The sequence below is a fragment of the Leopardus geoffroyi genome, chromosome D2 (assembly GCF_018350155.1).
Source record: "Leopardus geoffroyi isolate Oge1 chromosome D2, O.geoffroyi_Oge1_pat1.0, whole genome shotgun sequence".
Taxonomy (NCBI): Eukaryota; Metazoa; Chordata; class Mammalia; order Carnivora; family Felidae; genus Leopardus; species Leopardus geoffroyi.
The window spans coordinates 3,474,088-3,498,440 of NC_059334.1; the positions used below are offsets into that span (position 1 = coordinate 3,474,088).

The 24,353-nt window shown below is 38.5% G+C and overlaps 1 protein-coding gene across 20 annotated transcripts in view; it reads left to right on the forward strand.

Moving 5' to 3' along the window:
• PCDH15 (protocadherin related 15) overlaps positions 1 to 24,353 on the forward strand; it is a 1,244,966-nt gene that overhangs the window by 845,689 nt on the left and 374,924 nt on the right. For all 20 annotated transcript variants that reach the window (XR_006701343.1, XR_006701344.1, XR_006701345.1 and 17 more), the window contains one exon: positions 5,379 to 5,487. Coding sequence is in view for 16 of the 20 variants with exons in the window: in XM_045437154.1 (XP_045293110.1) it covers positions 5,379 to 5,487 (109 nt within the window). In the remaining 4 variants the exon portion in view is untranslated. The remainder of the gene's footprint in view (positions 1 to 5,378; positions 5,488 to 24,353) is intronic.

A 24,353-nucleotide genomic window follows, 5' to 3' on the forward strand; every position in this document is an offset into this window, starting at 1 on the left:
GACACTTTAGAATAAAACAAAAGTATACAATTGAAGAACAGTGTCTTTAATCTTCTGTGCTTGCCAATACATTTATTTATTATGTGTATAAATAGTTACAGATGTATCTATACATAGACTACACTAGCAGCATTCCAACTGAAACTTGCTTTCTCATTCTGGTGTTGAAGATGTAGAAGGAGTAACTAACCCTCACTTACCTCAACAGTCCAATCGCCTCTTGTTATTTTCTCAAAAAGAATTCAGCAGTTGAACCTGAAAACATTGTCTTAGATATACGGAAAAGACAAGGCACCCCTGCAGAAAAGCTAATTGGATACGAAGCTTATGTCCCTAGGGGAATAATCTTGGGTTTTATAATCATAGAATTATGCAGCATTTCTACTGGAGACAATCTTTTCGTTATTGTTTAATAGTTTCTATGATTATCTTCACGACATGAATCTCTTTATATGGAATCACCATCACTAAATATGTCAGGGAATTTAACTCTGGGGACTCAAAGCGGTGAAATGTGATTCCAGTCTTCTGTGTACTTTTAACATGTGCACATCAGCACGAACAGAATTCAGGAGATGGGACTTCTCAAAGATATGAGTTCTTCTCAAAGACAAGGAAGTCTGCCTTCTCTGCAGAGAAGACAGATTTGCTTTAGGGGCAAGGCGCCCGAGAGCTTTGCAGTGTTTGGATGCCTTTTTTATGTGTCTCCTGGAATTCAACTTGATGAAGCAAATATGTTGCAAACAGTTCCCCACTAGGCTAGGCGGTGGGTTATTAGATATTTTGTGTGCACCTGCCAACAGAGCCTTCTGTGAAGACTAATTGAGCAATTACTGCAATTATATGGTCATAAGGGAACCTTGTAATCCTGTCCTTAAGGATACCCAAGCATAATTAGGCCATGGGTGAATTTCCAAGTTCTTCAGCATAATTCTTCTCTAATCCAGTGGTAAAATTAGAAGCTAAGAGAAATAAGGGGGCGGGAAAGGAACGGAGCAGTAGTTACTATCTGCTTGAAGAGGATGGTTCTTCAAAAGAAATGCGTCTCCTAGTTTTTCCCCTTTTCTAAGGCCTGGGGAGCCTGCTCTGGCAGTGGTCACCGCGGGCCAGTTTCCTTCAGGTCTGGCTCCGTGTGGTGATCTGCAACCGGGCTGGAAAATTCAGTACAATACAAATTGACATGAATGTATTTGGTAAGTAGATATTAATTTGCCAAATATTATACATGATTGCATGTTTTTTCCCCCATAAAATTCTTTCTTTTCTAAGGAATAGTTTCTTGCTGTCATTTCCTTGGTTAGTTGTATGTCCTTCCAATGGCTGGCTATCTCCCATACAGAGATTTTTGGTGATGGAGAACTTCAAACCTTGATGCATCTTCTTATGTTGTTTCTTCTAATGAGTACGTTTCATTTTCCAACTCTGGCTTAAATGCTACTTATCTTTATAAAAAATTTTATTACATACTGTAACAGTAGCATCCTACACAAAACACAATATCCTTTAATGTTACATATTACCAGTGTTAGAAATTCTCAAGATTCAAGCAGCCCAATATACTTGGGAGGTAATCTTAGAAATCATAGCTGAGAATTCATCCTTTTCGCCTTTAAACCTAGATTTTCTTAAAAAAAAAAAAAAAAAACCTCATGAACAGTAGCCTAAGAAAAAATTTTTCTTAAGTCGCTAGTCTTTGTAAGAAAAGACAAAAATCAGTCCTAAGAAGTTATATAAGACAACTGTACTCCCAAATTTCCAGAAACTCATTGAAGCCTTCACCAAGAGGGTTTATTTATTGTATTCTCACTAGTACAATTTGCTAATTTATAATATTAAAATTAGTACAGAGTATGGAAACTACACAGTGAAACAGGACTGAATGGCTTTAAATACATTTCATCCCACCTTCCTTCTAGGCCCACTTCTCCCGAGACAGCCACATGCTGGTATTTCTAGTTTCAATTCTTCTGATTCTAGATGTCACGTAATTCTAAACGGCGTACTTGTTTCTTTTTATTTCTTCAGTTCTCACCATACATTTATTAATAACCAACTATGAAAGATGAGGAATTTAATTAGAACCTTTCCCTCCCTTTTGGTTTTGTTTATTGTGTTATTTTTAGGTTTTTTTTTTCCTGTTGTTCATATAATTTTAAAAAATATGACTGAAACCCCATTTCTCATTCCAGCAACTTGTACAGGACGAGGATTTTCTTTTCTTTTTTTTTCTTTTTTTTTTTTCAACGTTTATTTTTATTTTTGGGACAGAGAGAGACGGAGCATGAACGGGGGAGGGGCAGAGAGAGAGGGAGACACAGAATCGGAAACAGGCTCCAGGCTCTGAGCCATCAGCCCAGAGCCCGACGCGGGGCTCGAACTCACGGACCGCGAGATCGTGACCTGGCTGAAGTCGGACGCTTAACCGACTGCACCACCCAGGCACCCCCAGGACGAGGATTTTAAACTCTGTGACTCATTACCGAAACTAAAACTGTATATGTGTTGGTCACTTAGCAGAGAAAGGTGTCAGCAGAGAAACCCCAATGTGATCTGGTCATGTTTAGCACTTTCCCAGAAGACCTCAGGTTCAGTTTTTTTTTTTTCTTGTTTTGTTTTCTGTTTTTTGTTTTGTTTTGTTTTGTTTTGTTTTGCTTTTAATTCTAGGTAAGTTATTTCAAAAAGCAGGAGTCTAGGATCCCTTAGTATATTTCTCTGGCCATGGGAAGGAAGACAGGCTGCAAAACATCCTGAGAGTTGAATTCCCTTCGCAAGATCTGCATGCTACTGTACTTTTGGAAGACCCACCACAGATTTATTAGTTGAACCAGAACTGCAGTAGCTTGGCTGCATGCTGACTTGGGCTAACACCATCAGGCTGCTTTGACAAATGTCTAGGATGACCTATCAGCCCTCCACTCCTGTGTTCAAACATCCAGACTTGAAGAGCTTTGGATGCTTTCAGTGTCAGGAGAAATACAGGATTACAGAGGAAGGAAATTGTCTGTTGGGCAGGTGTGTGTGTGCGTGTGTGTGTGGTGAGAGAGAGAGAGAGAGAGAGAGAGAGAGAAGTGACGTGATGATAGAGTCAAACGGAGAACGAGGGACAGAAATAGGGAACAAGGGAAAGAGTTGAGGAAGACTGTTGTATTGCGACGTATTGTATTGTGTGGAAAGAACAACAACCAAAAGAACAGTAGTCCTCTTGATTTAATGGAGTGATTTTGATATTGGTTTGACATTTTCATGGATCTGAAGACACATTAAAAAGGTGAATACAGTATTGCAAAGTTTTCCCTACCAGGAGCTCTTTGTTTTTAGGAAGATGTTAAAAACGTTTAGGCTATGGAGAGCCTATTAGAGATTTTTTTTTTTTTTTTAATTTTTTTTTTTTCAACGTTTATTTATTTTTGGGACAGAGAGAGACAGAGCATGAACGGGGGAGGGGCAGAGAGAGAGGGAGACACAGAATCGGAAACAGGCTCCAGGCTCCGAGCCATCAGCCCAGAGCCTGACGCGGGGCTCGAACTCACGGACCGCGAGATCGTGACCTGGCTGAAGTCGGATGCTTAACCGACTGCGCCACCCAGGCGCCCCATTTTTTTTTTCAACGTTTATTTATTTTTGGGACAGAGAGAGACAGAGCATGAACGGGGGAGGGGCAGAGAGAGAAGGAGACACAGAATCGGAAACAGGCTCCAGGCTCTGAGCCATCAGCCCAGAGCCTGATGCGGGGCTCGAACTCACAGACCGTGAGATCGTGACCTGGCTGAAGTCGGACGCTTAACCGACTGCGCCACCCAGGCGCCCCTATTAGAGAGTTTTAAGTCTGCAGAACCCCTAAGATGTATGTGAACTCCAAATATTTGCTCAATGATTACCTTTAATTATTTCAACTTCAAAAATTTAACATGTTTTAGCAATATACTTGTGTTTAATAACTTACCATAACTTAATCACAATTAAGTATTCCACGTTACAGTTTCATATTCTTGCATTTCTTTTCAGCAGGCCACTACTCTACATTTCTGCTGAGATTAGAAAGTACTGATTTTATGTAAAAGTATATGATACATTTCAAGGTTCTCTCATTTGAGAAGATGTACTATAAAATAACGTTGCAGTGATTCCTTAGACTGTGAAGTCAGATATTGAAACAGGCATTATTTCCCTTTAAAATTACTAGTATGTTTGGACTGAGGGCTTGTAGAGACTTAAAGCAGTATTTCTCAAACTGTGTTCTAAGGCAATGTAAGAGTTCAAGGAGATGTTAATGGATGATTCTAGAAAATGTGCAAATAACACCCCCTTCTTAGATGGCCATTATGCAAATTAGCACAAAAGTCTCCGAAAAGACCTGCAGGAAAGTGGGTTCACTTTTTGAAAGTTTCTTTCATATCCTGTGTCGCAAGCTTATCTGTGAAGAGTGCACGTTTGTTTTTTCAGCCTATTTGTTACAAATAATGATTGATCATTCAGTACAGGGGCCAAGAAACTGTGTCCTACATACCATTCGTCTTTGTAAATAAAGCTTTATTGCAGCATAGTCATACCCACTTGGTTGATTTTGTGTTACAGTGTCAGAGTTGAGAAGCTGACACGGAGACTCTCTGTCCAGTGAAGCCTAAATATATTTATTATCTGGTTCTGCACAGAAAACTGCTTACCAGTCCTGATAGTGGAACAGAATACCACTGGACATCATATTGGCAAACACTGGCTTAGAGAAATATATTATGATTTTAAACAGAGTCCTCCTTCATATAATTCTAAATTAAATTTATATGCATGTACGTACATGCATAATATATAATCAATTTCGCTATATGACATTTGCAGTGATGGAGCTTTGATTTCTATTCAGTTAAAGCATTGATTTTTAAAATTTGTTTTTAATGTAATTAAGTGATTGCATTTTTAAATGTAATTTTTTTATTTTTTTTAACTTTAAATGTAATTAAAAAGTAATTTTTAAAACATGGTTACGAAGAAAAAGAACGTAAATATTCTTACAAATCTTGTCTACAGACAGATAAAATTATATTTGATAGCCTCATACTTCTGATTTAATTATCTAGGGAAGATGCAGATTTATTGATCTCTTTCTTCCTCGTCTTCCTCTTAGGAGAAAACCCTGATATAAAGTTCTAAGTGTTTAATTACTATGACTTTTCATTCTGACCCTGAGGACACATTGTTCCCTCTTTGAATTCAAAATTAACTAGTCTAATGTGTTAAATTTCAAATCTCGAAAGCTGAGTTTAACTACTAGTTCAGGTATTGCCTAGCTGTCCAGACTGTAATGTCTCATATCTGAGTGTCCGTTCTCCATGAGGCGTTAAGAATAAAGTGGGACTAAACACTCCCATTTTTTTTTCCAGGAAGAACTGAACCCCATCGTGGTTACCCCGCCCATCCAAGCTGTTGACCAGGACCGGAACATTCAGCCGCCAGCAGATAGACCAGGCATCCTCTACTCCATCCTTGTTGGTCCGTATCTGGTAACATTTTACACTCTCACTCATCGTTCTAGAATCATGCATAAATAGTTGTATCCAATCAAAGGAAACACCTTTAATAACAAAGGTGGCCTTCTTAGAAGTTATTATTTTTATGTAAAAATAAATTCAGAAATAATAATTTTCGGGGTGCATGGGTGGCTCAGCAGGTTAAGCAGCCAACCCTTATTTTCTGCTCAGGTCGTAATCTCACTGTTGTGAGGCTGAGCCCAGCCGGCGTTGGGCTCCACGCTCAGAGTGGAGTCTGCTTAAGATTTTGTCTCTCCCTGGGGCGCCTGGGTGGCTTGGTCGGTTAAGCGTCCGACTTCGGCTCAGGTCATGATCTCACGGTCCGTGAGTTTGAGCCCCGCATCAGGCTCTGTGCTGACAGCTCGGAGCCTGCAGCCTGTCTCAGATTCTGTGTCTCCCTCTCTCTCTGCTCCTCCCCTGTTCATGCTCTGTCTCTCTCTGTCTCAAAAATAAATAACGTTAAAAAAAAAAAAAAAAAGATTTTGCCTCTCCCTCTCCCTCTCCCCATCCCCAGCTTGTGCTCTCTGGTGCTCTCTCACAAAACAAAACAAAACAAAACAAAACAAAACAAAACAAAACCACAACTTTCCCCTCAGAATTAGCTTTAGTGAGATGTGTTAAACAAAAAATGGAAAAATTTCATTAAGGAAGTGAAACAACTTTAAAAAAAATAGGATATTAATCTACATATTGGTAACTTTCTCTGTGTTCCGTCACAAAGAATTCTCTAAGAAAAATTTGAAAAAAATCCATTGAAAATGTACAGTTTGCTCTACTAGTATTTTATCATTGGTTGAAGACAATTATGTAATTCTGAGACGACATGAGTGAATTAAATAAGGGCTTTGGCACCATATGGGAGAAGGATCACGAGTACCCAAAGGCTCACAACACATTATACCCTTGGCTGATTTTTCCTTGAAAAGTTTCACAGGAGCTCTTCTGGCTCATCCTTGTACATAGACTGGTAATTGCACCGAAGCAAAAATGATGAGAATGTGATTATGCCACTCTTCCCAAATTGCTTTTGCTAAAACATGGATGTTGCTGCTTTGCATGGTTTAGAGTATCTAGAGAGACAGATGCATGTGAGACCATACCTCTCTTAGTGAGAAAGGGGTTGCTCTTGAAATGGGCTTCAGAATGACTGTTCAGTGGAATTTAGCACTACTCTCAACTCCTGAGCCTTTAGTCTGTGTGTATGTGCACATACTTAACAATACAGCAGCCTACAAGACACCAGACAGATTGCCAAATATGATCCTATATCCTACTTAGAAATGCTGTCTGTAAAGAAGATAAAGCAGTTCTGTTTCAAGCCTTTGGTGTCTGGGACTGTGCACATATCATAACCCCATGGTAGAGATGAGATCATTACATTTTTAAAAAGTCCTTATGAACATAAGTGTCAGTCTTTGAAGTCTGTAAGAGCCTGGAGCATAGATCAAAAGAAATAACTATTGTTCATTTCATCAACTGGAGGTTTGATCGTATGTCAGTCACTGTGCTATGTGCTATAGATGCAAAGGTGAGAGGTAAAAGTTCTAGGTTAGGGAGGGGTGGAGAAAATTACGTAGAAAGTTATTTTGGCAGAAGGGTCAGGGTTCCCAGGTAGAACACAGGAGAGAAATTACCTAGAAAGTTGAGACAGCGTGTGTAAAATCCAAAGGATGAACTTGAAAGCCAGTGTTGGAGAAGCCTGCTTCCCATGGTGGGATGAAATCCAGTGGTGTTCATGAGTTTCTTTCACTCTTAGAAATTATATTTATTTTTTCTTTTGATAAATGAGCACCTACTCTGTGGAGGGAGACAGATTCCTCACTTCGTGGAGCTGGTGTTCTGGCAGAAGCAAAGGCAACAAGCAAGAAATGTATTATGTGTTTATTATAGAAGAGAGAAGGCGGTCAGCCCTGTGGGGAAAATGGAGCCCAGAGAGGTGTTGTAGTATAAACTTCAGCATTAGATAGGATGATCAGGGCACACCTCACTGAACAGATGAGATTTGAGCAAAGTCTCACAGAAGCTGACGCAGTTACCCATGTTGATGTCTGGGAGAATAGGCGGAGATAAAAAACTGGAGCTTGCCTGCTGGGTTTCAGAAGCCTCGAGGAGACCAGGAGCGTTGGAGATGAGTGAGTGAGAGGAAGTAGAAAGAGGAGGTGAGACGCAGAGGGGTCAGAACTTACAGAGTCTAGTATGCTATCGATCGATTTTGTCATTTACTCTGAGCGAATGGAGAAGCCAAGGTAGTAATGAGACCAGAATGATGCATTGGCGGCCTGTATCACCAACCACCAATGTAGTATGATGGATGGTCCTAAACAATAGACACAACCACTAGCACTGTCTTTGTTTTTACAAATAAGTTAAATAAAATGATGTCATTTATAGCATTTGCACTTCTAGAGGACAGGGCCTTGTACAGATAGTTTGAACTGTATTCAAATCCTGACTGTAACACTTATTAATCATATAATGCTAGGTGAGTTACTCATCTCTCTGCTTCAGATGGCTCCTCTTTAAAATGGAGTTTAGGGGCCCCTGGGTGGCTGAGTCGGTTAAGCGGCCAACTTTGGCTCAGGTCATGATCTCATGGTTCATGAGTTTGAGCCCCTCTGTTAGCACAGCCCCTCTGTTAGCACAGAGCCTGGAGCCTGCTTCAGATTCTGTGTGTTCCTCTCTGTCTCTCTCTGCCCCTCTCCTGATCGCACTCTGTCTGTGTCTCCCAAAAATAAAAAAAAAAAAAAAACATTAAATAAATAATAAATAAAATGGAGTTATTAAAAACAGACCTTCTATAAAAAGGTTTTGAAAATGTAATTCAATATAGGTAAATGTGTAATAATGCCTGGGAAAAGCTAGTGCTCAATAATGTTAATTCATGTCACCATTACCATTAGGAAGAAAAATCACGTTTCCTAAGTTAGACAAGACTGGTAAGAACACACAGAGAAACGTACACAACAGGATTTCCATGGCTCTGATTTTCCTTACTTGGCAAGACCTCTTCATTTTCCTTAAGTCCCCCCTGCCCAGTAGTTCTGAGTGCACGTCCCTCAGAGCTAGTTTTCTCAGCCTTCATCTGGACAGCTCCCCACTGCTCTCGCACATTCTTGGTGGTCTACTTACTAAATGGGAGGATGTGCATGTTCAGGTGTGCAGAAGGGCCATCCAAGGACTGTTGCCAGTTCTTTCACTGGTCCTACCGTAACTATCGTCAATGGTGGAATTACTCTTCTACCACTGATCATCCCCAACAGCCTCACCCTGTGTCACCTCAATCCACTATTTCCTAGAGGTGTCCATTGGCTTTCTTCACAGAAAAATGATACCATTCTACCTGTGAAGGATGGGATTAGCAGGGATACTCTGAGTGAAAAATATTCAGAGTATAAGCGATTGAAAACTCAAAAAAAAGTCCCTCAAAATTGACTCCTGCCTTAAAATAGAAATTCCTTTATCCCAAAATGGGATGACGTTTGGAGGGAATAAGTAAAACTCTGATAGCCTAACTGATGCCCCTTCTGTGTTTTACTATTAGGACGATGAAATTTAGGTTTAAGTTGGAGCATTCACTAAAGGACAACAACAACAAAAGTGACAATAAAATCTTAAATGATTAAGTGCCAAATAGAATTTTATGGTAAACTAAAATTTTCCATAAAACTGACATAAATTTAGATGAACTGAATTTTTTTTGGGGGGGGTACTTATCATTTCACAAACACCGAATTATATATTTAAGAAAGTCCTTGTTACATTCAGTATAATAAAATCACAGTACAAGTAATATTAGATTAATATTTTAATAATTTAAGGAATTATTCCAGGTGAAGTCATTGAAAATAGTCAAGGAAAGACTTGTGAAAAATTTCCCTTCCCTAAAAGCTGTGACAAACTAGTATAAACCAAAGTGAAATCATAATTTTGGATCATTAATTGCTGAATTAACCAAGTCTTACAGCAACCCAGGGAACATTTATTCAAGAAAAACAGTTGACTCTTGGTTGTGTTTTTTTTAGCTTAGTGAAATTTTTCATTTGCCTGAGTCACATTGCCTGCTAGTTAGTTCAGGAGTAGCATTAAATACAACAACCTTGGAACACCTGGGTGACTCAGTCGTGTCTGACTCTTGATGTCAGCTCAGGTCATGATCTCATGGTTCATGAGTTCGAGCCCCATGTCAGGCTCTGTGCTGACAGTGCAGAGCCTGCTTGGGATTCTCTCTACCCCTTTCTCTCTGCTCCTTCCCTGCTCACACACACACATGCTGTCTCTCTTTTCCAAAATAAATAAGTAAACTTAATAAAAATAACAACCTGCATTCCCAAAGTATCTTGACAGTCTCTTGAAAAACAAAACAAAACTGGAGCTCTTCCAAAGCCTCATTTCCAAAGAAACATCATGTGACCTGGCTGGTGGGTCCCTGGAAGAACCCATATAAAAGGCTAACTCAGATTTCACCCAGCACAAAAAGTCTTGTTTGAGGGATGGTTAGGAAGCAGTGGGGAAGGCGTTTCTCAAAAACAATTACAGGCAAGTGTTTTAACTTTGTTGCTGTCTGAAGCGATAGACAAAAATTGGAACACGTGATTGGCTAACCAGTAAGCTTAAAAAGAAAGTTAGGAATGATGTCCACAGGGTTTGCAAAAACGTTGACATATTTGTAGGAATCTTGGAAGGACAACAGTAAGAATAGTAGCGTGTGAATTTTCAGAAAACACCTGAGAAAGTCTTAAGTTTTCATATCTGGCTTACCTTGAGTTTCTGCCAAAGCAGAAAGAAAAGACTAGGGCGGAGCTTTAAACAGCAGAATTAAGGACTAACTGTGATCTAACATCAGCCAAGTGTTCCCAAACAAAGACTAGGATACTTATTGTTTCCAAGTATGTAAAAAATCTGCGCCCCATCATTACCTCAACCCTAAACCGAGTACGGGTTTCAGTGGCCCCACGTGACAAAGCAGGCATATTTTAGAGTTATCAGTTCAGAAAGCATTACTTGGAAAAACAAATGAGCAGCATCTTCAGCAGACGCTGGGGAGGGAAGAAATCTCATGTTCAGTGTTGTCACATAATACTGTTTGAAATGACCAGCTTTTAAGAGAACCTGGGACACTGGAATGAAACAGGAATGATACACAGGGAAAATAAATCAACAAAAGTGTTTCTGAGAGATTCTAGGCATTAGACTTAACAAAGACTTTCAGTTGGGTGTTTCAAAGATGTTCAAAGAGCTAAAGATGATCATGTGCAAGGCTCTAACGAGACAAAGAAGGGCATTTCCATGACTGTCCCCACATCGTCATTAACAAAGATATGATAGAATATGTGTTTATGTCTAATAATATAAGAAGGTCTCCTAACTTTTAGTTTATAATAGCAGCTTGTAATATTAGCGTTTTTAATGCTGGATGCTCATACCAGAGCATCTACTGTATGACAAATAATATGTATTAAATACAACATGTAGATAAGCATTACATACTAAAATGTAAATATAAAAATATGATTAATAGCTACTTTTGCCTATTATTCAAAGTCAGTGTGGTCATTATGATAATATTATGTATATTCTGGCAATTAAAGAGTTGGTATAACACATTGGTGAATAATGGAGACACCACATGCACCTGGGTGGCTCAGTCAGTTGAGCCTTCGATTTCTGCTCAGGTCATGATCTCGCAGTTTGTGGGTTCCAGCCCCGTGTCAGGCTCTGTGCTGACAGGTCAGAGCCTGGAACCTGCTTCGGATTCTGTGTCTCCCTCTCTCTGCCCCGACTCCCGCTCACACTCTGTCTCCCTCTCTCTCTGCCCCAACCCAGCTCGTGCTCTGTCTCTTTCTCAAAAATAAATAAACATCTAAAAAAATTTTTTTTAATATGTAAAAGAAGAATGGCAATACCAGGGGCTTCTGGGTGGTGCAGTTGGTTAAACATCTGACTCTTGGTTTCGGCTGAAGTCATGATCTCACATGAGTTTGTGAGTTTGAGCCCATGTCCACTTTATGCTGATAGCTCCGAGCCTTCTTGGGATTCTCTCTCTTCCTCTCTCTCTGCCCCTCCCCCGTTCACACACAAACTCATGGGAGAAACATTTTGGGGGGAAAAAATAAAAAAAGAAGAGCAACATCAGACCCACAAACCTTAGGTTCAAATATTTTTATAAACATGCATTAACTCTGATAAGTATTATTAAGTATTAGTATTTTTGTGCCCAAGTATACAGTATACTCATTTTGAAAAATCCATGAGGAAGATACAGATTTAAATATGTATTTTAAGTGGATAACACAATGAAAACATGTCCTGGGCCCCCAAATCCCTCCTTTCGATATTTTGGATTTCACAAATACTTGGGGAAGAGTCCAGAACTTTCATTTATCTGCTTTTACTTTCTTCTTTTATTTTCCCAGTGCCACATACCTTATAACTGCATCCTTTTTTACATGTTGGGCTTTCGAACACTAAGTCACCTCACACATAGTCTATTAGTTCATTCCCTCAGGTCTTTCTGTTTTCCAGGATGTTGATTCCAATTCTGAGTAACTTCCACTGATTCAGAAATCTTCTCCTTTTCCTTTCTGGATTTATTATTCTCTGTTATCAGGAACTTATTACTAGCTAATAAGCTGGAGTATTGTGCAGTATTATTATTATTATTATCATGTAGGCATGAGAGAGAAGCTTGATTTTATGGCACACATTATTGGGAGATGTTTCTCCTACTATACAGGTCTTATTACTGAGTATCAGTATTGTTCATATTTTTATGGCTTCCCCTGGAAATTGTTCCAGAGAACTATTCATTTCCAAACACATTGAGCTTCGTGTCCTGTCCCCTACAAGGATCAATAGAGTAGAATGATAAACTACAAATACTGGAACTCTCAAAAATATCTGCTAACAATGAGAGCATTGATTGATCCAAAGATAAGTATGTTATCTAGAGTAATGGGGCATGTAGGGTATATGTTAGTAAAGGTACAAGTTTAAATATCCTTAAAAAGAACCTCTAAAACACAGTGTTTTAAATCAAATAGAAGTATCTTTCTTTCTCCAGTAACAGCCCAGAAGGCTATGGCCCTGGGTTTGTGGGAAAACTATGATTCTCAATACTTGGTTTGCTATGTTACTCGGCCATTGGGGGAAAAAAATAAAAAAAAGATAACATTCAGGGCAAGAAACTTTGTGGAAATGAACCAAAATTCATCAAAACATGAAGACAGTGTAAGCTGAGGAAACATAAGGGAAGTTGTAGAGACAGTGGTTAGTGCTTTAGTTGTCTGTTCTTGTACAATAAACCACAGACATTAGTGACCTAAAATGGCAGCTGTGGTATTTCTCATATTTCTGTGGGTTGATCGGGATCAACTGGGCAGTTCTTTTGTTTCACACGGTGTCGTTGAGGCTACTCAAATGTGTGCATTCAGCCGGGAGCTGGCCAGGGATATAGACATCCAGTGTGGTTACGCCCCCCTTCCCCCCACTGGGCTTACCTTATTCTGTAGCCTTTCCCGCAGCTCATTGACTTTTTAGAAGGTAAAAATGAAGGCGACCAGTTTTCTTAAAGCTTGGCCCCCAAACGGAATGGTATCATATCTGCCACCATTGGTCAAATCAAGCATGAATCTAGCCCCTATTCAAGAAGAGGGGGGCACCTGGGTGGCTCAGTCGGTTAAGCATCCGACTGGCTCAGGTCATGATCTCGCGGTTCGTGAATTTGAGCCCCACATGGTGTTCTGTGCTGACAGCTCAGAGCCTGGAGCCTCCTTTGGATTCTTTGTCTCCCTCTGTCTCTCTGCCCCTCCGCTGCTCATGTTCTCTCTCTCTCTCTCTCTCTCTCTCTCTCTCTCTCTCCCCCTCTCCCTCTCCCTCTCCCTCTCTCTCAACAATAAATAAATGTTAAAAAAATTTAATAAAAAAAAGAAGAGGGAAAATACTGGGCGGCCTACGTGGCTCAGTCGGTTAAGAGTCAGATTCTTGATTTTCCGCTCAGGTCATCATCTTATTGTTCATGAGATTGATCCCCGCATCAGGATCCTTGCTGACAGCATGGAGCCTGCTTGGGATTCTCTCTCTCTCTCTCTCTCTCTCTCTCTCTCTCTCTCTCCCCCTCTCCCTCTCCCTCTCCCTCTCCCCCTCCCTCCCTCCCTCTCTCTCCCTCCCTCCCCTTGTCTCTCTTCCCCTGTGCCATTCTCTCCCTCTCTCTGTCTCTCTCTCCCCCACCCTCCCTGCCCCTGTGCCATTCCCTCTCTCTCTCTCTCTCTCTCTCTCTCTCTCAAAATAGATAAACATTTAAAAAACAAGAGGGAAAATAGACTCTGCTTCTTGGTGGGAAGCCCAAAATTTGTAGCTGTCTCTAATCTACTTCAGGTCATGTGTGTGTATGTTAGATTTAGATAGTGAATAGTTGGATTGAACAAGTAACTTTTTCATTCCTTGCCCCGTGAGTTAAAAATAGTTGAGTAAGCCCTGTAATGTTTAAACATTGTGCGTGCATTACCATTAGTTCAAACTTCAATGTTCACCATTTGCATAGAGTACTGATTACTATTAATTACATTGCATGTAAGTCCGCATTTCAAGTAATTCTACCAATTGTTTAAAAATGTCAGGCTGGGGGTGCCTAGGTGGCTCAGTTGGTTAAGCTTCCGATTCTTGATTTCGGTTCAGGTCATGAACTCGTGGTTTTGTAAGTTCGAGCCCTGTGTCAGGTTCTAGAGTGACGGTGCAGAGTCTGCTTGGGACTCTCTCTCTCTCTCTCTTCCTCTCTCTATGCCCCTTCTGTGCTCATGCCCACACTCTCTCTCTCAAAATAAATAAACATTAAAAAAAATTGTCAGGCTGGGTTGATGTCCTTGGGTCTTCAGGATGTGACCTAATAGCATGATTCATTTAGTCCTTGTACTAGGAGCATGGGAGTGAGCATCCTGGCCCTTCGTGGTGTTCACTTTTGCATACATCATTAGTGTTCTTTTCCATCTGAGGTTCACTTGAAGAAATAGTTCTCAGCTGTTTATTCATCTTTGTGAGTATTCGTTTGGTGACAAATGAACTCTACAAAACACAGGTCACTTGAGCCAGATATGAACCGAAGCCTATGCCATGTGCTGAAGGCAGACAGGGGACAGTGCTTCTGTCCCCCTGTATACACTGCATAGTCCCCATGCCTCCCTCAAGACTCCTTGCCTGTGTCCCTATACACGTGCCAAGAGCAGCAAGTGTCATCTTGAAGAGTGAATATTTGTTAAGCATAGTTTTGTATTGTTTTTGGACACAAGAAATGTGAAATCAAAGTTTTAATATGGGTGGTGGTTATATAGGTGTATACAATTCTCCAAAACCATGGAGGCTTATCTGTGCATTTAATTGTATGTAAATTGCACCACTAAATAACACCTTGGGCATCCCTGCAGTAAACCATATATTAAATTTTGTCTAGATAATTGGGAGATTAAAGTGGCATTTAACATGTTACCTTAGTTATTATAAACACATGGAATGTCAGAAGATTGAGGAAGCTATCAGAGCAGTACATGAATGAGAGGGCAAGGCTTTAGGTGAGGAAGCAGAGTAGGACCACAGAAAAACACAGGAGGAGAGAACGGTGAGGACACAGGCAAGGAAGAATCACATGGGCAACACATGAAGAGTCATAAGAGAGGAATTTGGAGATTGGAACCTGCATAGTCAGAAAAATGGTGGTATTATCAGCAAAAACTCAGTTCATGGTTTTTATACTTGTTTCAGGTTTAAATAAAGGTATGGGCATTTCATACACCGTGACGCGGTGGTTCTCAAACTTTAGAGATTTTCAGAGGTGCATATTTCTGACCTTGCTTTTCAGGGATTCTCATTCAACCAAACAGGATGGGATCTTAGCTTTTCCCATGCAAGTGGACCAAGATCTGCATTCTCAGAAGCACTGCCATAAAAATGCATCAGGAAAATAACCCAGGAAAATCTTTGTAGTATTTTCCTAAATTGAGAAATTGGATACTAATGGAGTAACTTTGATTTTTTTGAAAGACAAGTAAAAGCAGATTTGAGGTTTTATGTTCTTTGGTGGGGGATGGATTACAGAGTTTTTGGTACTGTTTTAGAACAGAAAAGAAGAGTGTATTATTCATTAGAAATAGCTCAACAAAGAGATTGCAAAGAGGATGGATAGACCTGAAGAGATCTGGAAGACATGAGAGTAGGACAAGGGGAGTTTACTGTTTTCAGTTAGAACGATCAAAGATGCACATGAAAAGTGGGACACCTATAAGGTAAAATGATAAATTTAAAACTAACAGTAGAGAATGGCAAGAAATTAGAGGCAATATCTATCATCTGGGCACCAACCTAGGAATAATGTGATAACAAAAAGAAATGTGCTTTGAAGGCATAGATAAAAATATGGTTGAAATTATTGACAAAATTTTAGTTATATAACCAGGGCAGCAGGTGAGTCGAATATCAAGAGAATGGAATTTTAATACAGTTAACCCCAAGATTAAAATCAAGACAAAAACTAAATGGAGAAAAACTCAGAGCTTTGGAGAGATTTTGAAAAAAAAAAGGACCTTTTTAAAATAATTTTTATTTACGTTTATAATGGGAAGAGAGCCATCTCCTCATTATTGTTGTTGTTGTCATTTTAATGTGAGTAGAGCTGACACAGGCTGTTGCATTAGTTTCAGGTGTACAACATAGTGATCTGACATGTCTGCACGTCACCGTGCTGCACTCACAAGTGTCGCTACCATCTGTTCTGTTCTGTCGCTATTACCGTGTCATTGACCGTGTTCCTTATGCTCTGATTTTTATTCCCATGGCTAACTCATTCCATTACTGAAGGCTGTATTTCCCTTTCCCTTCACCCATTTTGTCCATCCCCTACCCACCTTCCCTCTGGTAACCATCAGTTCTCTGTATTTATAGGTCTGATTGTGCTTTGAGTTTGTTTCACTCATTTATTTTTAGATTCCACTTGTGAGTGGAATCATATGGTATTTGTCTTTCTCAGCCTGATTTACTTATCACGAGACCCTCTAAGTTCATCCATGTTGCCTCAAATGGCACGAACTCATACCTTTTTATGGCTGTGAAATATTCCATTGTATGTATGTGTACATATGTGTATATAAATAATATATACCTTAATTCATCATCTATTGATGGACACTTAAGTTGCTTCCCTGTCTTGGCTATGTCTTGGCTATTGTAAATGATGCTGAAATAAACACACAGGTGCATATATCTTTTCAAGGTCCTATTTTCCTTTTCCCTGATTAAATACTCTCATGTGGTAGCTCAGTTTTTAATTTTTTGAGGAATCTCCACACTGTTTTCCACAATGTTTACACCAGTGTGCATTGCCACCAACAATGCACAAGGGTTCCTTTTTCTCCACATCCTCACCAACACTTGTTGTTTCTTGTGTTTTTCATTTTAGCCATTAATTTATGTGTGAGGTCATATATCATGGTGGTTTTGATTTGCTTTTCCCTAGTGATGAGTGATATTGAGCATCTTTTCATGTGTCTGGTGGCCATCTCGATGTCTTCTTTGAAGAAATGTTTGTTCATGTCTTCTGCCCATTTTTAATTGGATTATTTGTGTTTGTTGCTATTGAGTTTTATAAGTTCTTTATATATTTTGGATACTAATCCTTGATTAGATATGTCATTTGCAAATATCCTCTCACAGTCAGTAGGCCGCCTTTTTGTTTTGTTGATTGTTTGCTTTGCTGTGTAGAAACTTTTTATTTTGATGTAATCCCAACAGTTTATTTTTGCTTTTGTTTCCTGGGCCTTAGGAGACATATGTAAGAAAAATGTTGTGATGGCTAATTCCAGAGAAATTGTTGCTATGTTCTCTTCAGAACTTTTATGGGTTCAGGACACATGTGTAGATCTTTAATCCAATTTGAGGTTTTTTGTGTGTAATGTGTTAGAAAGTCACCCAGTTTCATTCTTTTACATGTAGTTGCCCAGTTTTCCCAGTACCATTATTGAAAAGACTGTCTCTTTCCCATTGCATATTCTTGCCTGTTTTGTCAAAGATTAATTGACCTTATAAATTGTGGGTTTATTGCCAGACTCTCTATTCTGTTCTGTTTATCTATGTGTCTGTTTTTTTGCCAGTACTGTACTGTGTTCATTACTACAGTTTTTTTTGTGTGTGATATATCTTGAAATCTGGAATTTTGATACCTCCAGCTTTGTTTTTCTCAGGATTGGTTTGATCACTTAGGGTCTTCTATGGTTCCATACAGATTTGAGTATTATTTGTTCTAGTTTTGTAAAAAATGTTGTTGGGGTTTTGATGTGGATTGCATTGAATCTGTAGATTGATTTGGGTGCTATGGACATTTTGACAATATTACTTCTTCCAAACCATGAGCATGGATGATCTTTTCATTTGTTTGTATCATCTTTAATTCCTTCCTTCCTTGTTTTTCTTCCTTCCTTCGTTTTTCTTCCTTCCTTCCTTCCTTCCTTCCTTCCTTCCTTCCTTCCTTCCTTCCTTCCTTCCTTCCAAAAGAAATTGAAGATGTGAAACCTATAACGTGAAATTTTATGGTTTTCAGAGTACAAGTCTTTCACCTCTTTGGTTAAGTGTATTCCTGCATATTTTGTTATTTTTGATCTGATTGTAAGGTTTTCTTTTAAATTTTCTCTTTCTGCAACTTTGTCATTACTGTACAGAAATGCTACAGATCTCTGAGTATTGATTTTGAATCCCGCCACTTTACTAAATATGCTTATTACTTCTAGTAGTGTTTTTGGTGGAGTCCTAAGGTTTTATATGTATAGTATGCCATATGCAAATAGTGACAGTTTAATTTCTTTACTGACATGGATGCTTCTTATTTCTTTTTCTTGTTTAATTGCTGTGACTAAGGCTTCCTGTACTATATTGAATAAAAGTGGTGAGAGTGGACATCCTTGTCTTACTCCTGACCTTAGAGGGAAAGCTCTCAGTTTTTCACCACTGAGTATGATGTGAGCTGTGGGTTTTTCTTATATGGCCTGTATTATGTTAGGTATGTTCCCTCTAACCCCATTTTATTGAGAGTTTTTGTCATGAATGGATCTTAACTCTTGTCAAATTCTTTTTCTGCATCTACTGAGATAATCATGATTTTATCCTTCATTTTGTTGGTGTGTTGTATCATGTTGATTGATTTATGAATATTGAACCATCCTTGCATCCCAGGAATAAACCCAACCAAATCATGGTGAATGATCTTTTCAATGTACTATTGTATGTGATTTGCAAATATTTTGTTGGAGATTTTTATATCTGTGTTCATTAGGGATATTAGCCTGTAGTTATCTTTTTTTGTGGTCTCTTTAATTTTTGGTGCTGGGTAATACTGGCCTCATAGAATGCATTTGGAAGATTTTCTCCCTCTTGTATTTTTGGAATAGTTTGAGAAGAATAGGTATTAACTCTTATTTAAATGCCTTTTAGAATTAATTTGTTATTCCGTTTAGTCCTGGACTTCTATTTTTTGGTAGTCTTTGATTACTAACTCAATTTTGTTACTTGTAATCTGTCCAGATTTTATATCAGCCTGGTTCAATTTTGGAAGATTATATGTTTCTAGGAATTTATCCATTTCTTCTGGGTGGTCCAGTTTGTTGGCATATAGTTTTTCCTAGTATTCTATCATAAGCCTTTGTATTTCTGTGGTGTCAACGATCATTTGTGTGTGTGCGCACGTGTGTGTGTGTATGTGTGTGTGTGTGTGTCCTTTCTATGTATTTCTTGATGAGTCTGGCTAAAGTTTTGTCAATTCTGTTTATCTGTCCAAAGAACAAGCTCCTGGTTCCATAGATTTTTCTATTGTTTTCTTGGTTTCTACTCATTTATTTCTGCTCTGATGTTTACTATTTACTTTATAGTCACCTTGGGCTTTGTTTATTCTTTTTCCAGTTTCTCTAGGCATAAGGTTAGATGTTTATTTGTATTTGTTATTATTTCTTGAAGTAGGCCCATGTTCCTGTAAACTTCTCTCCTACAACTGCTTTCATTGCATCTCAGAAATTTGGGACCATTGAGTTTTCATTTTCATTTGCTTCCATGTATTTTTTTTTTTTATTATTCATGGACTGCTTCATTGACCCATTGGCTGTTTAGTATCATGTTGTTTAGTCTGCACATGTTCATGTTTTTTTCCAATTTTTTTATGATTTATTTCTAGTTTTATAACATTGTGCTTAGAAAAGATGCATGGTGTGATTTCAAGCTTCTTAAACTTATTGAGATTTATCTTATGACCTAATGTGTAATCTGTTCTGGATAATGTTCCTTCTTTGTGCATTTGAAAAGAATGTGCATTCTGTTGTTTCTGGATAGAATGTTCTGTTTACATCTGTTATGTCAATCTGGTCCATTGTATCATTAAAAGACATTGTTTTCTTGATTTTCTGTCTGGATGATCTATGCATTAATGTAAGTGAAGTGTTAGAGTTCCCTACTATCATTTTATTACTATCAATTTATCTCTTAATGTCCATTAATATCTGCTTTATGTATTTAAATGTTCCAGTGTTGAGTGTGTAGATATTTACAATTTTTTTTCTTGAATTGATCCCTTTATAATTAAGTAGTGTCCTTATTTGTCTTTTATGACAGTCTTTCTTTTAAAGTCTATTTTGTTTGATATAAGTATTACTATCCTGGATTTTTTCCACTTCCGTATTTGCATGGTGAATATTTTTCTGTCTCCTCACTTTCAGGCTGTATTTATCTAGGTCTGAGGTCTGTCTCTTGTTGTCAGCATATAGATGGGTCTTGTTTGTTTGTGTTATCCATTCTGTCACCCTGTGTCTTTTGATTTTTGAATGGAACATTTAGACAATTTACATTTAATATTTTTTTTCAACGTTTATTTATTTTTGGGACAGAGAGAGACAGAGCATGAACGGGGGAGGGGCAGAGAGAGAGGGAGACACAGAATCGGAAACAGGCTCCAGGCTCTGAGCCATCAGCCCAGAGCCCGACGCGGGGCTCGAACTCACGGGCCGCGAGATCATGACCTGGCTGAAGTCGGACGCTTAACCAACTGCGCCACCCAGGCGCCCCGACAATTTACATTTAAAGTAATTATTAATAGGTATGTACTTATCAACAGTTAAAAAATTTGTTTTCTGGTTTTTTATTTTGTTTTGTTTTTTGTTTTTGTTTTTTAGTTTGTAATTCTTCTTTGTTCCTTTCTTCTCTTGCTCTTTTTGCAGTCAGTGAATATCTGTAGTGATTCTTCGCCTTTCTCTTTATTTTTTGTTTTCTATACAGGTTTGGGGTTTGTGGTTTCAGTGAGGTTCATATGTAACATCCTAAGTAAATAGCAGTCCATATTAGTTTGGTCATTCAAGTTCAAACATTCTGAAAAGAAAAGAAAAAAAAAAGAGGAAAAATCATCTTTCTTTTTCCCCTTCTATTTTTTTTTACTCCATTCTCTGCATGTTATATATATGTTCTCATATTTTAAATCTTTTTATTCATATTGTTTAATGTCTAATTGTGGTCATATCTTTTCCACTTAAATGAGTGGTCTTAACATTTTGTATTAGGCTGATTTAGTGGTGATAAACTCCTGTATAATTTATTTGTCTAGGAAACTCTATCTCTCTTTCAAATCTGAACGATAATCTTGTTGGGTAAAGTATGCTTAGTTGTAGGTTTTTGTTTTTTGTGGTTTTTTTTTTTTTTTCTTTTTTCAGCTCTCTGAATATATCATGCCACTGCTTTCTGGCTTACAAACTTTCTACTAAAAACTAAGCTAATAACCTTATAGGTTTTCCCTTCTAGGTAATTTTTTGTTTCTCTCTCACTGTTTTTAAGATTCTCTCTTTATTGTTTACCTTTGACATTTTATTATGTGCTATGGTGTAGAGTTCCTTGGGTTCATCTTGTTTGGAATTCTCTGTGCTTCTTGGACTTAGATGTCTATTTCCCTCCCTAGGTTATGGAGTTTTTTCAATTATTATTCAAATAAAGATTCTACACCTTTCTCTTGTTCTTCTTTTTCTGAGATCCCTGTAATATAAATGTTTGTTTACTTTATGTTGTCCAAGAGGTCTCTTAATCTGTCCTCATTTAAAAAAACAAAAAAACAAAAAAAAAACTCTTTTCTCTTTTTGTTGTTTTGCTTGTGTGCTTTTCATTACCTTGTCTTCCAGATGGCTGACACATTCTTCTGCATCCTCTCATCTACTATTGATTCCCTATAGTGTGTGTGTGTGTGTGTGTGTGTGTGTGTGTGTGTGTGTGTGTTATTTTAGACATTGTATTCTTCAACTCTGATTACTTCATTTTAATATTTTCTGTCTCTTTACTGAAGATCTCACTGAGTTCTTCCATTCTTTTCTGCACCCCAGTGAGTTTCATTATGATCATTACTTGAAATTCTTTATCAGGTATATTGCTTATTTCTGTTTCATTTAGGTTTTTTTGTTTGGTTTTGCTTTTGTTTTATTTTGTTTTAGTTTTTTCTTGTTATTTTTTTTGAAGCATCTTATTCTGTCTCTTCGTTTTGATTGACTTTCTGTTTGTGTTTCTATGGATTAGAAAAAAGGTAATTGTCCTAAAGTTGAACAACTGGTCTTGTGTACAGTGTTCCCTATCCAGACCATGTATGCTTGTTGAATTTTAATGGTTGGTTGGAGCTGTGGCTATAAATGCTAGTTACACTTTTAAACCATGGCTTTTTACAAAAAGAATAAATGGGAAGAAAAGATAATAAAAAAAGAAAAGAAAAAAATTAAAAATGAGGAAAAAAGAAGAAAAAAGAGAAGGAAGAAGAAATAAAAAAAGAGTAAAACCAAAATAAAGCAAGACAATTTTAAAAAGTAAAAACAAAAAGTAAAAAAAAAAAACATATAATAATAATACAATAAATATTAAACAACAAACAAAACCCACAAACCACAGCTTGTTTTCTGTGTTCAGCACTACAGGGTGCCTGGTGTCGATTTATGGACACTAGGCACCCTGAGGACTCAAGCTCACTGTTGAGCTAAATTCTCCTCCTGTCTGGGCTTTTAAATTGAGGGGGAGAGAATTTTTCTTCAGTTCCCTGACTCTCTTACACCAGCGTTTTTTTGTTCTGTGTCCCAGCATGCAAAGAGCTGGTGTGGGCTTGCAAATCCTAGGCTTGCTGCAGTTGCCAACTTTCTGTGACAGTCTGACTTTCCAGTTATGGCATCAGCACCCACTAATTATGGCATCTGAACCCCTCACGTATAGCTTCCAGACCCTGTTCTGGTCTGGGCTTCTAAGGGGGAGGGGGAGAGAGCATTTTCAGAGCTCCCTTTTTTAAACCCTGGCTTTGTTTTCTGTGGCCCAGTATGACCAGGATTGTTGTGAGCTTTTAGACCCTGGGTTCACTGAAGTCACAAGCTCACTGAGATGACTGGACCCACCTGTCATGGGGTCTGGACTCTGCTCCTGTTTAGGCTTTTAAGGTGGGGTGGGAATGTGAACCAGGGACTATCATTCTCTAGTCCCTCTGACCTGGAGAGCATTCTAGGGTTCCTCTGCTGCTTTCCGGAGTTCTCATGTTGTGTCTTCTACATGCTAGTTGCTCTTTGAAACCACTGCTTTATTTCTGTGCCCAAAGACAGAAGGTTCTGTTCCTGGTCCCTCAGTACTGTCCCTCTCCACTGCCGTTGGCAGCAATGGGGGAGGGGAGTCCCTTCCTTATTGTGTCTCCGTCTCTCTTGCTTTTCTCTTGCTGTTCTCTCTCTGTGGTTGTTCAGTAGCTGTTCAGTCAACCCTCAGTTCTTCTTCAGGAGCGACTGTTCTCTTAATAAGTGTAATTCAGTGTGCTCCATGGAGGAGGTGAGTTCAGGGTCTTCCCATATCACCATCTTGAACTGGAACCAAGAAGCAACTTTTGTAAATGAATTAAGTATAGCTTTGCTAAGTGGAATGAATATCACATCTTCTAAATGAGAAAATTAAGTGAATCTCTAGGGTCCTTGAACTTAGACATGCACTTCTATTCTTGGAAACATTTTTATACATCAATAATAGCCTGGCTTTTGTAAGATACTCAACATTCAGGGGTCACTTGAAAGTTTTCATTGAAAATCATCTGGATATAAGTTGTATATCATAATTGCTTTTGCTCTACCACAGGAGAGGTTATAATGTTATTCAGCAGTAACATTTGACTGGGACCGATTATAAATTCCTACATGGCCACGATATAAAAACTTGGGAAATAGGCATAAATTTCCTTAAATTTCCATGGCAATCCAATTTTCTTTGATAAGAATTTAGTTTTTAACACAGAGTGATAGAGTTAAGACATCACATTACTACTCATTTCATTGCTGGCAAAATGCTCCCATAACCATCTTAGACTAACAACGCTAACATGAACGATATTATTACTACAGACTCTTTGTTTTTGTTTCTGTTTTTATAATTTCAGTTGTTGTAGAGCTACATTACACTGTGAACAAGACATTAAGGTACTATCTTTGAAAGTTGTCTGGAATGGTCGTTTTCTATTTGTATTTATGTCACCAAATGAATAAACACTTAGATTTTTTTTTTTACATTGATTTATTTTTGAGAAATGGAGTGAGACAAAGCGTGAGCAGGGGAGGGGCAGAGAGAGAAGGAGACACAGAATCTGAAGCGGGTTCCAGGCTCTGAGCAAGCAGACAGCATAGAGCCTGATGCGGGGCTCGAACTCACAAACTGTGAGATCATGACCTGAGCCGAAGTCGGACGTTCAACCGACTGAGCCACCCAGGTGCCCCAAACACTTAGATTTTTAAATTTATTATTTATTTTTGTGATGTCCTTATATTCAATGTC